General features: G+C 50.0%; 1 protein-coding gene across 2 annotated transcripts in view; it reads left to right on the top strand.

The window, feature by feature from the left end:
- The window catches only part of Wnt2 (Wnt oncogene analog 2), a 51200-nt gene that overhangs the window by 22052 nt on the left and 13375 nt on the right, over positions 1 to 15773 (top strand). Inside the window, exons 3-4 of one of the 2 annotated variants that reach the window (XM_077631729.1) lie at positions 6059 to 6257; positions 7087 to 7369. In XM_077631729.1, the coding sequence (XP_077487855.1) occupies positions 6059 to 6257; positions 7087 to 7369 (482 nt within the window). Of the gene's footprint in view, positions 1 to 6058; positions 6258 to 7062; positions 7370 to 15773 lie in introns of both variants that reach the window. The other variant, XM_077631728.1, reaches the window with a different exon arrangement.

Here is a 15773-nt window from a genome sequence, read left to right as displayed (position 1 = left end):
ATTGAACGCCCATAAAGTTACTGTGCCATTTCCATTAATCAAAAACCAATTTAACGCGCATACAATTACTGCGCCATTTCCATTGATCAAAAACTAATTTAACGCGCATACAGTTACTGTGTCATTTCCATTAATCAAAAACCAATTTGACGCGCATACAGTTACTGCGCCATTTCCATTGGTCAAAAACTAATTTAACGCGCATACAGTTACAGTGCCATTTCCATTAATCAAAAACCAATTTAACGCGCATACAGTTACTGCGCCATTTTCATTGATCAAAAACCAATTTAACGCGCATACAGTTACTGCGCCATTTCCATTAATCAAAATCCAATTTAACGAGCATACAGTTAGTGTGGCAATTCCATTCATCAAAAACCAATTTAACGCGCCTCTTCTTTCAGCTTATAAATGAGTGAATTTCGGTACGAATGTTTAGTATTTGCTCCGCACGGCTGTCCGTGTCCAAATGCGAAACGTTGTTTATTTCTTAAAGGGAAAAAAAATGCCCTGAGCAAAAACCTACTCTCAGAGTAGCTTGGCTATGCCACCGTACAACAAACATAGCTGATCAGCTCAGATTTTAGTTGAACTGGCATCATTTAGAGTACGACATCATTTGAAAGCATGTAAAAGAAAAAAATTATTTAAAGGAAAGAAAAGAGAATCAATATAGTGCATCGAATTGTAGCCGCGATGTCAGTAATGCCACTGCAAAGTACGGCTGGCGATGATGCATAGCCTTTTGGCAGGTGCTAATATGCAGCTTTTACCACCCCCCCCCCCTCCCTCGCATTGACATTGCCTTTTTTCTGTGACTGCAAATAAGTGACTGCCGAATTTTTTCGGTCAGCTGATGCCGCGATAAAATCGCATTTCAGTCCAATGAATCTGGCAGCATTGATGGCTAACCGCGTTGCCGAAATTCTTGAGTCGCAGAACGCTAGAATTTACTCGATAAAAATTAGTTGTTTCGATACGTGATGAACCAACAATGACGGCCACTGTTGTGTTGTCTATGTACGGCGCTGAAATCTGTCCTATTGACAATCATTACGCCCTCCCGGTCAAAATCGCCGCCTTCCTTTTCCTCTTTCTTTCGCTCTCTCTCTCTCTGGCTTGACGAAAAATTGTTTCGTCCGATGGCAGCCATATCATATTTTTCCGAGGCTACGTCAATATTTTGTCCTCGCGACAGCATTGGGGGAATACGCTTGTACAGCGATAGTCCGAAAGACAGATGATTCACGCTTCTCAACACAACGGGCCACAGTGTGCACGTCCAAGAACGATAGAAAAGGGAAAGCAGGGTTAAGCTAGCTGTAGGGCTGGCGTTGTTCCTAGCTTTTCCGCATTTCGACAAGCCGTCTGTTGCCAGCTTCGATTCAGATCGGATGGTGACAGTTACCGCCTAGCTTCTAAAGAAGTCGTCATTCAGTGCCCCTCCGTATAACTTATCAAATCTGCCTGCCTGAGCTCAATTACTCTCTGACGTTGACACCGTGCTCGCAGCACCTCGGCGAAGTGCGTAAGTTTGTTCTCTTAGAGAAGAGTCTGAAAACAATAAATTTTACGAGACTTCTGGCTCTGGTGAGGGCAGGCTAATAAGTCTTCACCTTGCACTTCAGACTGCGGTCATTGCAGCGTCGAGAATAGAATCCAGCGCTACTCTTCCCCTACCACTGTCGCTCCCAAGTCACAGCACGGAGGGAACAGATCATCGGGCGTGATCAAGAAAGGCTGAAAACCAGGGGAGTTGTGCAGCCTCCCGATGCGCCTGCACGCCTCGTGCTGATGCATGGTCGCCTATAGAGGGCGCTCGCGTCTCGAATAACAACTGCACGCGCGCTGCCCACGCTACTGCATAGCGCACAAGACTACCTTTCCATCTGCCTTCTTTAAATCTCTTCCTTCAACACAATGAACAAACGCACAAATGCACAAACGGAGCGCCCGACTGCCTCCTCCTCCGTCACCCGGCCCGCGCTGGGGCGTTCTTCACAAAGCCTCTCCCGTGTTCGGCGCCGGCGCGGCGTTTAGCGTTGGCGTCGCGTCGCGCAGTGTGGGTAATACACGGTCCGGCCCTCCTCGTCTCGGCGTAGAGTGGCCGTCGGGCCGGCGGCGCCCCGAGGATTGCGTGCAGCCATGCGTGAACGCCAATTGCGCGACGCGCGGCGCGGATGAAAGACGAGGCCGCCGCCGCGCCAAGTGGGAGGTGCCCGCGACGACGCGGCAGCAGAAGCAGCGGCGCATGCGAACGGAGTACCTGCCCCCCCCCCCCCCCCCCCCCCCATTTCTTTTTTTTTTTAGCCTTTTCGCGTCTTGGCGCATAAATACCTCGTTTGGGTGAAGGTAAACACAAGCGGCGGTGCGCCGGCGCGACCTTCCTGTGTTACGCGCGCACGCACGAGTCCAGGGCACGCGTGGCTCGATCGCTTATTCCCTCAACCCCTGCACCCCCCCCCCCCCCCCCAACCATCTGTCCCGCCTTTTCCCCGTCAAAGTTCAGAGCAAGGTCGGCGAGCTCCGGGGATTGTGGCGCTCTGTGTTCGGATGCAACTGTAGAGCGTCTTCGCTGTCTGATAACCTCTTGTACAAATAAGTTGTCGGGACTGGAGCGCAGCCTGAAGGTCGAAATTTGACTTCGACCGTGAGGCGAATTTTAGGAAACGCCCCTCGATGTGTGGTGCAGCCGGACGTTGTTACGTAACAGTGCTCGAATGGTTATCTTGTTGGCTGAACAGCAAGATTTCTCGCTAAATTTATGCATCCCCCCCCCCCCCCCCCCCCCGAAACGGTGCAATGTCCAATGTTTTGGAAGATCTCCCAAGTTGAAGTAGGTTTGAAAATTTACTCCATCTCGGATCTGATCAGCATACTCAAGATGGAGTAAATTTGTTAGCTAATTGTTAATTGTTGGCTAGTTTGGCCTCGCCCTACAGTCAGATGGCCGTTCTGGTTAGCTGAGTTTGGCAAAGAGGCTGTCACGGACAGGCAGTTGTAACGGGTTGGGTCCGCGCACCATTAAACTGTGAAAGTTCTATGAAAACTGCATTGCTTTCCCGTGAAAGCTATATAGCTTTTCTTTGTAGTCGCATGGCTTCGCTTGGGACTCTGGCTTTGGACATTCTTAATGGAGAATGCATTTGAGGGCTCTTCCGCGAGCCTTTTGTCCACAGTTTCCAAACAAGAAAGTTTCGAGAAGTCACCCCTCTGGAACCGAAGAATGCACCTATAGGAGCTATAGTTGTTATTTTAGTTATGCTGAGTTCTGTCGCTATGCCTAATGATGGATTTTTAGGTCGCTCATTGCAATTTAGTTCCTTTGACGAGCTATTTACCATTAGGATGGCTAATAGCGAAATGGTTCGGCGCCCTTGCCTTCGGCTCTGCTGTACTCTCCAAGCTGTTCTCACTTTTTTTTTTTTTTCTCTCGGAGAGACCCGCTCAAGAGGCGCTGCTGTTTTGAGTCTTCCTGGCAGTACTTAACTTGGACTACAGCCGCGATGCTCTCGCTTAATCCTCTGTCATCCTACTTGTCCTATCCTTCCGCTTAGCCAATGCCGCTTGATTATACCATTCACAAGCTGCCACTAGATCTCTGTTTATTGTCGCAAACTCTTCCCCATTCCCTATTCGACAATAGAACATCCCGGCGTGTGGGAACGGAGCCGAAGGAAGAAAGAGTCCGGTTGGACTAAACTCCGTTGCATGCATCAGGTGCGAAGCTGTGAAAGGTACGGAAGCAGTCTGCGAGAAAAAATAAAGGGCGAGGGGCTACTCCACGTTTCTCCTGTGCCCGAGTGATCTACGGCACGATAAAGCGACAGCTTGTAGTCAGCAATAAAAGTGCATTTAATCAAGCTGGTGACGAATTTATCATGTAATAAGCCTGCGGGCAAAGCATTTACCGCTTTTCGCTCACCAATAAGGAGCGCACTACGCTTTGATCGCGGATGCAGACAGCGCAAAAAAGGCGCTAGCTTTGACAGCGACGCACCTGATGTATGAAACGGAGTGTAGAGACAGTGACCCCACGTTGGACTAGTCACGTACCGGGCACTAACTGCAAGCGTTGCTTCTCTGGCATGCGATATGCTCGGTGCATCGATGGCCACTTTGTGGGAACGGACCTCGGATGAAGCCTTTCTACAGCTAAGGGTCCGGCTCAAAACCAAGTAGCTTGAAAACCGGCAAAATACCAAGGCATTGTGAAACATTTCTTGCAGGACCCACGTCCGGACTGGAAAGGCGTGGTAGCTGTCGCACTCTGGGTATACGTTGGGCCGGTATAACGAATATTTCGGTTCTATTCCACTTTCACAGCGAAAGATGTTGTGTGAGCCTTTCCAGACCTGAGCTTCTCCGTGAGCTGTCGACAGCGCAGCTGGCAGTAGTGAGACAGTTATTGCACCATTTCCTTTTCTCAAAAGTCACTAGAAGTGAAAGGGCACCCGAGCTCGGTATCGCTTAGCACTTCGCGAATGCTATCCGGAGCACCCGGGTTCGAACCCGACCGCGGCGGCCCTGTTTCGATTTAGGCGAAACGAAAAAGGCTTCTGTGCGCTGTACGATGTGACTGCTCGTTAAAGGTTCCCGGGTGGTCGAAATTATTCCAGAGCAATCCACTACCACACCTCTTCCTCTTTCTTATTTCACTCCCTCTTCCTCCCTTCCCTGACGGCGCGGTTGAGGTGTCGAACAAGAATTGAGACAGTTACTGCGTCATTTCCTTTCCTCAGAACCAGTTTTCAATTTTTTAGGAGAAGAAAACACGCCGCGGTGGCTCAGTGGTGAGAGCACTCGACTACTGAGCGGGTGTATCCAGTTCTAATCCGGCCGCGGCGGCCGCGTTTCGATGGAGGCGAAGCGCAAAAGGCGCGTGTGTGCTGTGCGATGTCAGTGCACGTTAAAGCTCCCCAGGAGGTCGAAATTATTCCGTAGCCCTCCACTACGCAACCCTTCCTCTCTTTCTTCGTTCACTCCCACCTTCCTCCTTTCCCTCACGATGGGGTTGAGGTGTCCCCCGAGAAGTGAGACAGTTACCGCGTCTTTGATCTCCTGATAACCAGTCAATCAAACCCTGTCTCACATCTGATGTTCCATGCCGTAACAAAAAGTTCCCTTACTTACACCTAGATATCAGTCCCTATATTATAGGCACCTTTTCACTGCAAAAGGTTTAAAATAATAAATGCATTATTTTTTCTGCCATTTGGAATATGTGCTAGTGTACCCCCCCCCCCCCCCCCTTCCTTCATATATAAGAGAAGGAGAGAAGGCACGAAATGGAGCCGCCTTGTTTTCGATCTAATAACGTTGGGCAGACACCATAAACATCCGGAACATTAACGATGTCGTACATTAATGGCCGTAATTTATCGAGCCACTTTGTAATACCGTAAGAGGAAAAGAATTCCTTCACTTGCCTGCTGTTCTTAAAATTCTCGGAAACATCATGGTGATTCCTTTTTCCCTTCTGGACCAATTTTGTATCGAAAATTTCTCGAAAAAGAAAAAAAAATTCCTCAATTGGAATGTCACTGGTCATCTTCGGGTATCGAACCGACAGCTTTAGAACCCGAAGTGTAATGACTCTAATGGCACATAGTTTCATCTACTCGCTGCTTCACCCCGAGCTGACAGACTGATTTAATGGGCACTGCCTTAGTCTTGATAAGGCCTGGACCCGTTCTTCTGGAGATGACAGCGCTATCCGAGAAATAAAGCTCCCTACGGATGTTTCCGCCTTAGCCGTTTGTCATTGACAGTATATGGTAAACGCTCGTGTTCACTCAAAGACAGTGTTCTGGAGAGCGCGAGATGGGATTAAGAGACACTTTTTAGTGATAAAACTCATCCACCTTGAAACAATTGAGGCGAAGAGTTTGATGCTTGTTCTTCAACAAATGTCAGTAAGTGCTTTTGCGTGTCACAACTTTTTCCAAAGCTATGTGTTTTTTGTTTTGTTGTTTTCATGCTATGCATAATGCATGTACATGCTTAGATGGAGTCGCAGCACGTAATACCTCGGGTGCTGTGTGTGTTGCTGCAGGAAGCCGCGAGGCGGCGTTCGTGTACGCCATCAGCTCGGCGGCCGTGACGTACGCGGTGACGCGGGCGTGCACGCGGGGTCAGCTGGCGCGCTGCGGCTGCGACCGGACCCCGCACGAGGAGCCCCAGCTCCGGACCCACTACGCTCACCGGCTCATCAGCCCCGTGGTGCAGGCGCCGCCTGCAGAGCCGGTCACCTTGTGAGTCGCTCCCCCCTGTCGTACCTTTTTGTTAGATAATGTGTTTCACAGGCCCTGCTTATCAGCGTTGTTTCGTGTTCGCTTTACTATTTCCGCGGTGATCCTTTCTAACCGAGGACAATAGTGAGAAACTTAAGAGCGAGACATCCCTACGTGACAAGTAATCTCTTTAGAAAGGTGAAATCATGAAATTTATGAGCTTAAAGACAGGGCGACCTGCCTTCTACAGACGTTAGAAAAAGACGGCGGAAGAGAGGGAGGTGGAGGAGGAGGGAATGATGTTCCGGCTTCCAAAGCAGGGACCCAGTTCAGCATATGGCCACCAGAATGCCTCGTTTATAGAATAAACGAGCCATTGTGGTGATCACTTCACTATGGTCAGGGACCCGTATTGGGAACTGCTACAATGTTCCAATACAACTGATACGCAATAAGGGAGTAATTTCTCACTGGCATCCAACTAAGCGTAGCTATGCGGTTAAAAAATAGGCTATACAGCTTTCTCAGAAGGTTCTTATTTAAAGAAAGATTTATCCTGGTAAGGGGTTCGAACCCAGGACCACTGCTGATGCCAAGGATTAATTACTCCCTTATTACAAATCTACTCCACCTTGGGGGATTACCTTAAACATTTGACCACAACTGATGAGCTTTCTTTCTCTTTCTAGCGGGGAAAGGGTGGAACAGTTATCTCTGCTCGCCTGCCTGTATGTGCCTCAGTTTTCCCTGTGTAACGGTCCCCGTAGTGTGCCAACAGCCACAGGCGATACGAAGTTTCCTCGCTTAATCAGCACCGTGCCTGCAGCTGTTCCGTGCTTTCGCGACGCAGCGCCCGAGGTGCGCAGTTCGTGCGGGACTCGTGGTCTTCTCCGGCACCCGTTGGGGGTGGTTCTGCCGCCGCCGCTCCCCGCCACGGAAGCCGCGGCCTGACCGCCGACGAGCTGCTGGCGCTGTCCACGCTGTCGGCGGGAGACCCCAGCTGGAAGTGGGGCGGCTGCAGCGCGCACGTCAAGCGCGGCATGCGCCTGGCGCGCAGGTTCCTGGACGCCCGCGAGATGGAGACCGACGAGAGGGCGCTCATGAACCTGCACAACAACCGGGCCGGAAGGAAGGTGAGCCCCCCTTACAGAAATGGTCTATAGACAGTCTATAGACAGTCTTATAGACTCTGTTGCCTTGCTATAGATGTTAATTTTTGTCTATTCATAGTCTATAAACTGTCTATAGACAAAAGTTTACTTAAACTGTATGGCCATAAATCTTTAGATTGGCTATAGACTGTATATAGGATTTGTATTGCCTATAGACGCTTCTCTAGGCTTTGTCTATAGAGAGTTTATAGACTGTATAGACAGAAGTCTATGGACAGTCTATAGACTGTCTAAAATAATTTTTGTAAGGGCCAGTGGCTTGTTTACGTCCTGCATCAGTATTGCTGTCAAACAAGGCCCTCTTTGCAGTAGGTATACTATTGTGTTTTGCATGCCTGTGCGCATGATCGATTTCTCGCGAAGGTGAATCCATGATGGTGATGGTCGAATTTTATGGCGAAAGGGCATCTGTGGCCAAAGAGCGCCGTGGCACAAGGTATTTTTCTTCTACTCAAGGTGGGGTCAAAGACCCTTTTCCGAAGCATTTAACCCTAATAAGCCGAGCACCAGACCAGGGGAAAGCTTGTATCCACTGTATCGCCGATGGGTACCAGGCGGCACTGGGGATCGAACTCCGCACCTCCCGCATGCGATGCGGATGCTCAGATCACTAGGCCACCGCTGCGGTGCCGGCTTATGGCAGGAGGACTGGACGATGGCATTGTAGTTGTTGACGTGAGCTATGAGGGACGCTGTAGTGGAGGGCTGCAGATTAATTTTGACGACCTCGGCTACTTTAAGGTGCACTGACGTCGCGCCGCACAAGGGTTTTTTTGCATTTTGCGTATCACGAAGTTAACGCGAAGGCGCTCGTGCGCTGTGCGATGTCAGTGCACGTTAAAGATCCCCAGGTGGTCGAAATTATTCCGGAGCCCTCTACTACGGCACCTCTTTCTTCCTTTCTTCTTTCACTCCTTCCTTTATCCCTTCCCTTACGGCGCGGTTCAGGTGTCCAACGATATATGAGACAGATACTGCGCCATTTCCTTTCCCCCAAAACCAATTATTATTATTACTCACGAAGTTAGATTCTCAGGGCAGGAATTGAGTGTGCAAAGTTTGTGGGCACGACTGAGACCTCTGCTGCTATGCAAAGTCGCCTGGCGGCGGGAGGAGGGTAGCAAGACTTAAAATGAATACGGAAGTCTATTTGGAAAGCTGTCCTCAAAGCTTTTTGTCGGGGAGTATATCAGCATTGTGAAACGTTGAAATAAAAAAAAAGATGAACTGAACTGATGTACATATATCTGCCTGTGCGCGTGGCAGCAGACAGTCGATCTCAATCGATTTTGCAGATACTCTGGAAGTTCTTAAGGCAAGGTGGGATTCGTCTCCTTTACCCTTATGCACGGATCAGGCACATGTTCACCATAATCATGATCACTTCCACCACTGATCATGCTTGGTATGATGACACGGTCACTTAGCGAGGAGGACATGCTATGTGTCGAGTGCCCTGTCATAAGATACGCAACGAGCAGATGCCGCTGCGTCATTATAGATCAGGAAGAGTCATCTCTTTGCTGCCGATCCCTGCAAGGAACCGTTGTTTCCCGGATTTAATGTCCCCACGCATCTAGATGAAGGTCTCCTTGCTAGATGACGACGACTGGTGCAGACACCTCGCTTCCTGGGGGAAAAATGCCAGGGTGCATTGTACGCAAGCAACAGCTGCGCGTGCGCTTCTCCCACCGGCGCGTAGAGGACGCAGCTGTCGCCTTCTTCCGGCTCCGGGAGGACGCGGTTACGGAGCCTACGGGCCAACAGGAGGGCATTTCGGCGGCGGCGGCACCCGCAATGCCTCCTCCGCCGTATCCTCGCCCTCTTATTATTATCCCGGGCACAGATCTTCTCTCATGGGCGTAGCCTCTGGCTGGAGGCCTCATTGTGAGGTCGGCCAGGGTCGCCCGCACACCGGAGAGAGTGGGGCCTATGTAAGCCTCGACGAGGCCCTGTTTTGCGTGTACGCTGCTTTCGTTTTATTAGCGCTGCTCGTCCCTGTACCCTCCGTCCCTGGCTCCGATTTCCTTTTCGTCTTCTTTCTCTCTCTCTCTCTCTCCCTTGACATCTTTTGTTTTTCTTTCACCCTTTATTTTCTGCTGCGATCGCAGCCTTTTGTGACCGGAGCACGCTCGGTCGGCGGTGTGGATTCTGTCGTACGGACCTTCTTCTGCTTCTTTAGCTCTGCCCTCTTATATACATGCACGTATGCGGCCTTCCTCCGCTGACTGTTGCGTGGTCTTCGTATGGCGGTCGTAAAGCCCAGGGCCATATATATGCGGCTTTCGCTTCCTTACTCGCTTTTCCCGCGAGAATCGGCCGTATTATTCTGCGCCTGGGAAAAAAAAAAAAAAGAATCCTTCGCAAGCCAGCGGCGCAGCGCCGATGTCGGGAGCGTCAGACGACGATGATGGTTCGCTGCGGCCCTACCTCGTCGCACGCTCCCAAAGAGACGCTAAACTGGAGGCTTCCATCATGCGCCACTGAATGGACGGTATAAATGCCACGCACGCGCTCTTTCTTCTCTTTCCCCTTTCCCTCCAAACCACGTTGGCCTTTGGTCGAGCGAGGCAGTAAAGCGAGGTTTATTTCGGCGGCGTCTCTCTGGCTGGGCCCCTATTTTCGGGCGATAACAGGTAAAGAAAGCCGAAGGGACCCTTTGGAACCCGCGATGAGTCAACAAGTGGGCGCCGACGTCGGTTTGATTTTGATCTTTTTGTGGACGTGCGGATGGTGCGAAATGGGCATTTGGACGGGACACGAAAGAGGGAGAAAGAAAATGAAATCGATGCGGATCCTTGTCATCGGCTAGCGTCGTTTGCTGAAGCAAACGAGCAAGCCGTTGAGACAGCATTCCGCGTTCGGAGTAACGAGAAAGGAGAAGAATAAGTAACTTGCTTTGTCACTCTTCGCGTATAGCGCCTCGCATATGCTTTGAGAACTGCGCAGTTCCGGCTCGAGACCACCCTGGGGTATGGACGGATTTCCTACCTTATACGCCGATAATTTGGGACCACAAGGAATTCGTTCCATTATGAGCGTAACCAGCAGTGTCTTTTAATCTGTTAGCTGCATCCCATTTCAGCACGCCATATAGCAACCTGCACCAACATCGAAGCAGCTGGCTAGCTTTTAATAAAAACAAAGGTAATCCAAACAATGAAAATAGAATGACAGCACTATGCCGGCAACGCCAGTTGTACGTTAAGCGTACTGCCAAACGTAACCAAGCCTAAACCAAGCCCGGTACAGCCTCATAATGCACGGGTGCCTTCAAGCAAACTTCGAAGTATGCTGGCGAATGTCAAGGACCCCCTGCCAGATAACCGCTTTCCCGGCGTTGTCTACCGAATCCCGTGCGGTGATTGTAACCAGGTTTACATAGGCGAAACGGGAAAATTCCCCAGAAGATTGAAAGAGCATCAGCGCGATGTTGATAACCATGAAGTGTCTTCCAATGCGACTGCCGAGCACACGCACGAAAAAACGCTTGATATCGCCTGGGACAACGCCGCAATTCTTTCCAAAGAGCGGAACCGGACGACACGCCTTTTGCTTGAGTCATCATTCATCCAGACGACACCTGATACCATGAACCGGAAGGAAGGGACGATGCCACACGTGTACATAGTCATTACGTCATGTTCTGGGTATTTAAGTTTCGACCACTGCCATTTTATCCTCAGTGGGAACAAGGAACCCGTACGGGTTCCGAAACGTCAATTTGTTTTTACTTTGACTTGGTCAGTGACTGTAATATTTTGCCTCTAGTAATGCCTGACCAGACGAGCTTTCGTCGAACCTTTGACTATAATGCACGAACTGTCAACCTTTTAGTGTCGGGGCCCAAACTGGCCTATTAAACGCTCCTTCGCGTGGCTCGCTGTTATTGCGAAGGCTTTTTGCGTTTTCTTCAAGAACGAGCATGAATAAAAGGAGCAAACGTACATGCTTTCAGAAAAAAGCGGTCAACTCCTGTTACTGACTGCAGGCACTGCCGGAGCGTGTCGCGGCGATGCAAGCCGACCGGCGCTCGCATGGTGTAGACCACCTTTGCTCCCGACTGTACATTTAAAATTCTGCTCTAACAAAGTACTTAAGCATAGATTATTAATCTAAGGAGTGACACGAACATTTTTCACGAATTGTTGAAGTGTGCTTTTTTTCTGAGCTTATTTCACAGTGGTTACTCTGGCTTCAGCTTGAAGCAGCTGTTATGGCTTGACACCTAATAGCCTCCTATATAGAGCCATACCCGACGGGGTGTTTATACTGCTTAAGAAGTATTTTGCTGGCTCGATGTTTCTGTTCATGAAGTCCAATAGCTTTCGCGTTCACGCCACCGGATTTTACGTCTCTACATCTATCGCAGGGCCCTTCATAAGACAAGTGCGGGGCGTTTTTCGTTTGCTTTTTCCCGATGCGAGTCGTCGTCTGCAAAATGAGATGACAATTTCTGACGAACACCTGTCAGAATTCCACCGTGGAAAGATAAACTGATACGCGTAAAAGAAATTGTACCAATTTATCATGTGCAAGCAGCGATTACGTTTTGTTAGTCCCATAAATATGTTATGTCAGCCCCTAGTATTTGCTCAGAGTGGCAATACGTTCAACATCTGCTGGGCGATGGAACCTCACAGTGCCATTAAAAAAAGATATGTTTATTGCTGCGTATCACGCCTCAAAATCATTTCGTAGCAGACTAGCGGCTACGCTCCGTATAGCCGTATTGTTGTTCGCCGGTGGTTCGAGACTCGTCTGCGAACCACTCGCACACGTATGCGTTAAGCGCTGCAAAAGATACGAGCCACAGCGCCGGAAACAACCCCTTCGTAGCTACACAGGCACCAGCGTCGTAGCGCGCAGTATTACGCAGAACAAAACAAAAACAACAACCTGGCTCGAAAGAAGCTGCGTAAAGCGCCGAGGCCATCTCGTCCCACCTAAGGTCGTAAGGCATGAACTGGCCATTCTTTAAAACAGAAATCGGGCGAAATCTTCTTCCCTCAGAAACCGAGCAAGGCACACTGCGCATCACGCCCAAATCAACGGACCTCTTTATCGGAGCGAGAAGGTTACACTGTACGCTCTCCGAGCCCGGACACACACATATATATCCAGGGATGCGCGTATATACGCACGCCCAAAGATCCTGCCTGCGCCCCTCCGTGCGGTAGCCGATAAGCCGAGCACGGGCATCAATTCTCCTCCGGCCCGTCTTGTTTTCGAAGTGCGCGCCGGGCAACTGCGGTGGAGCTGCCCGATCGGGCGTCCCACGCGGCGGCGGTCCGCTCTCTCGCGGAACCAATGCTCGGGTGGCCGTCGGGACACACCCTCCGTGGGATCCGTCAGATGGGCAGCCGAACCAATTAAGCGCGCGGGCGCAGCAGAAGCGATACGCGTGGTGGCGAGACGGGAGGCCCACGGCAAGAAGTGCGCGCGCGCGCTTCCGTGCCATCGATCACTGCTCTCGCTCGTGGAGGCGAAGGAGGTTTGTGGCCGGACCGTTCGTTCTCTGCCTCGTTTGATCCGGTATGCGCACGCGACGTGCATGACCAAGTTCGGCGTCGTCACCGCGTCTTGTTTGCACAAGCGATAATCGAGCGCGGCCGGCCGGTTTCTCGTGTGCGGGCCCCGTCGGCGCCGCTTCTGTTTCGACGGGGCCCGATGGGGAGTCCAGCCGCGTGGTGCGTTGACGGTGCCGCGGTGCTGCTGGTTGACGAGCACCCAGCGGTCGCGTGTATACAGGGTGTGACATTTTTACTGAATCTGTACTAATTGGAACGAATTGATAAAATAAAAATTAATTGTGACTCTTTTTTAAGTATAGTTAATAATCAATTGCTACTCATAAATTTCTTTTAAGGACCCATCTGTCTGGCCAATAACTTGACACTGAAAGCGGTAGTCTTAAGATACAGCGGCAATATTATGGGAAACAAAATAGGTATCGAATAAAATGAAACGCCCTGTACATCGCAGGAGCATATGTTGTTTGAGCCTTCCGTGCCTGAGTGTCCGCATTGCTATTTTTTTTAATTTCATTTTCCTTGCTGCATCAATCTGTTCATTGCTGACGTATATGCATAATATTGAGTAGTGGGCATTGACTGTGACTGCAAAAGACTATGCGTTGCCTTTTTTCGACGTGCGAAGTGTTCTGAACGCGATAGGCGAACCTTGTGTCGGTGGTCATAAGGCGATGAATATAACTGTGCTCGGGAATTAGCCGTATATGTGGTCATGATACTGATCCTGTTCCTACTGATGATACTGAACCTACTGTCACAGTCGCGATGGCAGGGTGATATCAAATAGTTTATTCCTTAAGCTACATTTGTGTCCTTTCAAAAGATGCTGCTTGGTAAATGTGCTTTCTTTTCACTTGACTTCCTGATGCATATATTTGAGACTATGTTTATTCTTAATATGTTCTGTCCACCAGCATATTGTCCCCTCTAAAGAGTGTAATGACACTCGTATGACGCATACTCACTTGCGCTCGAACCACGACCGTGTGAAAGCAACAAGCTTTCGACACTGGTTTTTGCTGTTCTCCGCGCAGACAGACGGTGATGTAGATGTGAGTGGATTATGTATCAACATAGGAAGGACACTTGGCAAGTCACGGGGAAATAATCCTGACAGATTAGAACATTCAAAACAAAACACATTTATCTGATCGCATCAAAAGCACACCAAGCTGTACGCATCAGGATATACCGACCCGGTCACACCAAATGCACCAGGCCGGTCACGTCAAAACACCAGCCCGGTGACACCTATTGGGGTGTAGCGGAACCGTGTCCGATATTCCACTCTGCCATGATCACAACGCCCGGCCTTGTGAACCATTGGACTGGGAATGCACTGTTGCTGTTGTGTCTTTAATCAGAGCGGCAATGGGGAACCTGCGCTGCTAAGGTAGCACTGCAGTTGTTCCATTCGGTTTCTCAAAACTGCTTTTGTCAGCCGCTTGGGCCGCTGCAAACGCGAGAACACATTCTGCGCGATTAGATACCCGCGTTTGGCTGCCAACATTCATTGCCTAGCTTCTCTCGGCGTAGCCCAGATAGCTGACGCACGGCACGTGCGCCTTCGACAGAGCGCGGAGGCTCACGCCAATAAGCGCCCGAAGGTGGCGCAGAAAAGTACTAATAGTACTACCCAAAACTGCTTGCTCCTCTCGCTAAGCAGTGGGCTGTGGCGCTGCAGTCGACACCGCAAACTTCAGCGCAAGTTCCCCATAGAGGCTTCGGTTCTTTGTCGTTTACAGCCTTGTAAATACCGCGCTGACGGCTGCCTTCGACGGCCGTGTATGTTGGACTAGTCGGCAACCGCTCGGTTGCTGTCGGACACCAGCACAGCTTGGTTTAACGACGTGTCGTTAACGCCAACTTGCTCCTTCAGCTCGTCACTGGAGCGTGTTGTTTCTAGGAAGCATTTCGCCTATATGAAGGAGAAAACGGTATCGTCAAGGGAGCTGGCATGAAACTTCAGACGTGAGCTACCAATGATAAGACACTCCGGCAACACATCGACAAAGCTGATGCGCAAGCTTCACCAGCCACGCTAACGAAGGCTTCGAGCTTCTTCAGGAGCACCGCTTCCGACCAGCTTCACCTTAATGCTGACGCGGTGCTGTAGCTGCTCATACACAGGGAAAAAAAGTAAGCGCTACGTGTTACAAACGAGAGAACGCCTTTGCGATCCTTTGGAATCATCATCTCCGTTGTTTATCGGAGTCAAGATACTCTTCCAGTAGCTTTGGCTGCATGGAATCGCCTGGTAGGACACTGCCTAAAGCGTTAGGAGAAGATTTGGGTGCAAGATGCGAAGACTTCAAGGAGCTACAAACGTTTTCTCGCCCGAGATGTGAATTAGCACCAGTTTTGGGGCGTTCTTGCATCTACCAGTTAGCCTTATTTGCTGATGCAAGTTCTAGTGCGTACAGTGGTGTCCGTAGCTTCGAAGTGTCGCTTCGCTCAATCGTCTTGCCTTAGTTTTCGTGGCTCGCTTAGTGGAATTCCTACGGGAGACGCTAGCGACAAAGCACAGACGCCTCCAAGAGTATTTATGAACAGACTGCACAGTCACGTTTTATTGGATAAAGGGCGTCGCTACTAGGTGGAAGAAATTTGTATGCAATCGAGGCACCGAAATACAGCCAACAATTGGGCCATCTCGCTGGGACTGCTTTCCTGGTTATCAAAAACAAAGCGTACCTTTTAACTCCAGGACTATCCACCCAGAACCATTTAGCTAGCAAATTCTGTTGGAAAGTCGTGTATGTTTACCGCAACAGTGCGTCACGTTTATACAATCATCCTAATCACATTGTAACATGACAAACGATCATCAC

The sequence above is a fragment of the Amblyomma americanum genome, chromosome 7 (assembly GCF_052857255.1).
Source record: "Amblyomma americanum isolate KBUSLIRL-KWMA chromosome 7, ASM5285725v1, whole genome shotgun sequence".
Taxonomy (NCBI): domain Eukaryota; kingdom Metazoa; phylum Arthropoda; class Arachnida; order Ixodida; family Ixodidae; genus Amblyomma; species Amblyomma americanum.
Note: the sequence above shows the minus strand (reverse complement) of the source record. Positions and strands in the feature narration are given on the sequence as shown.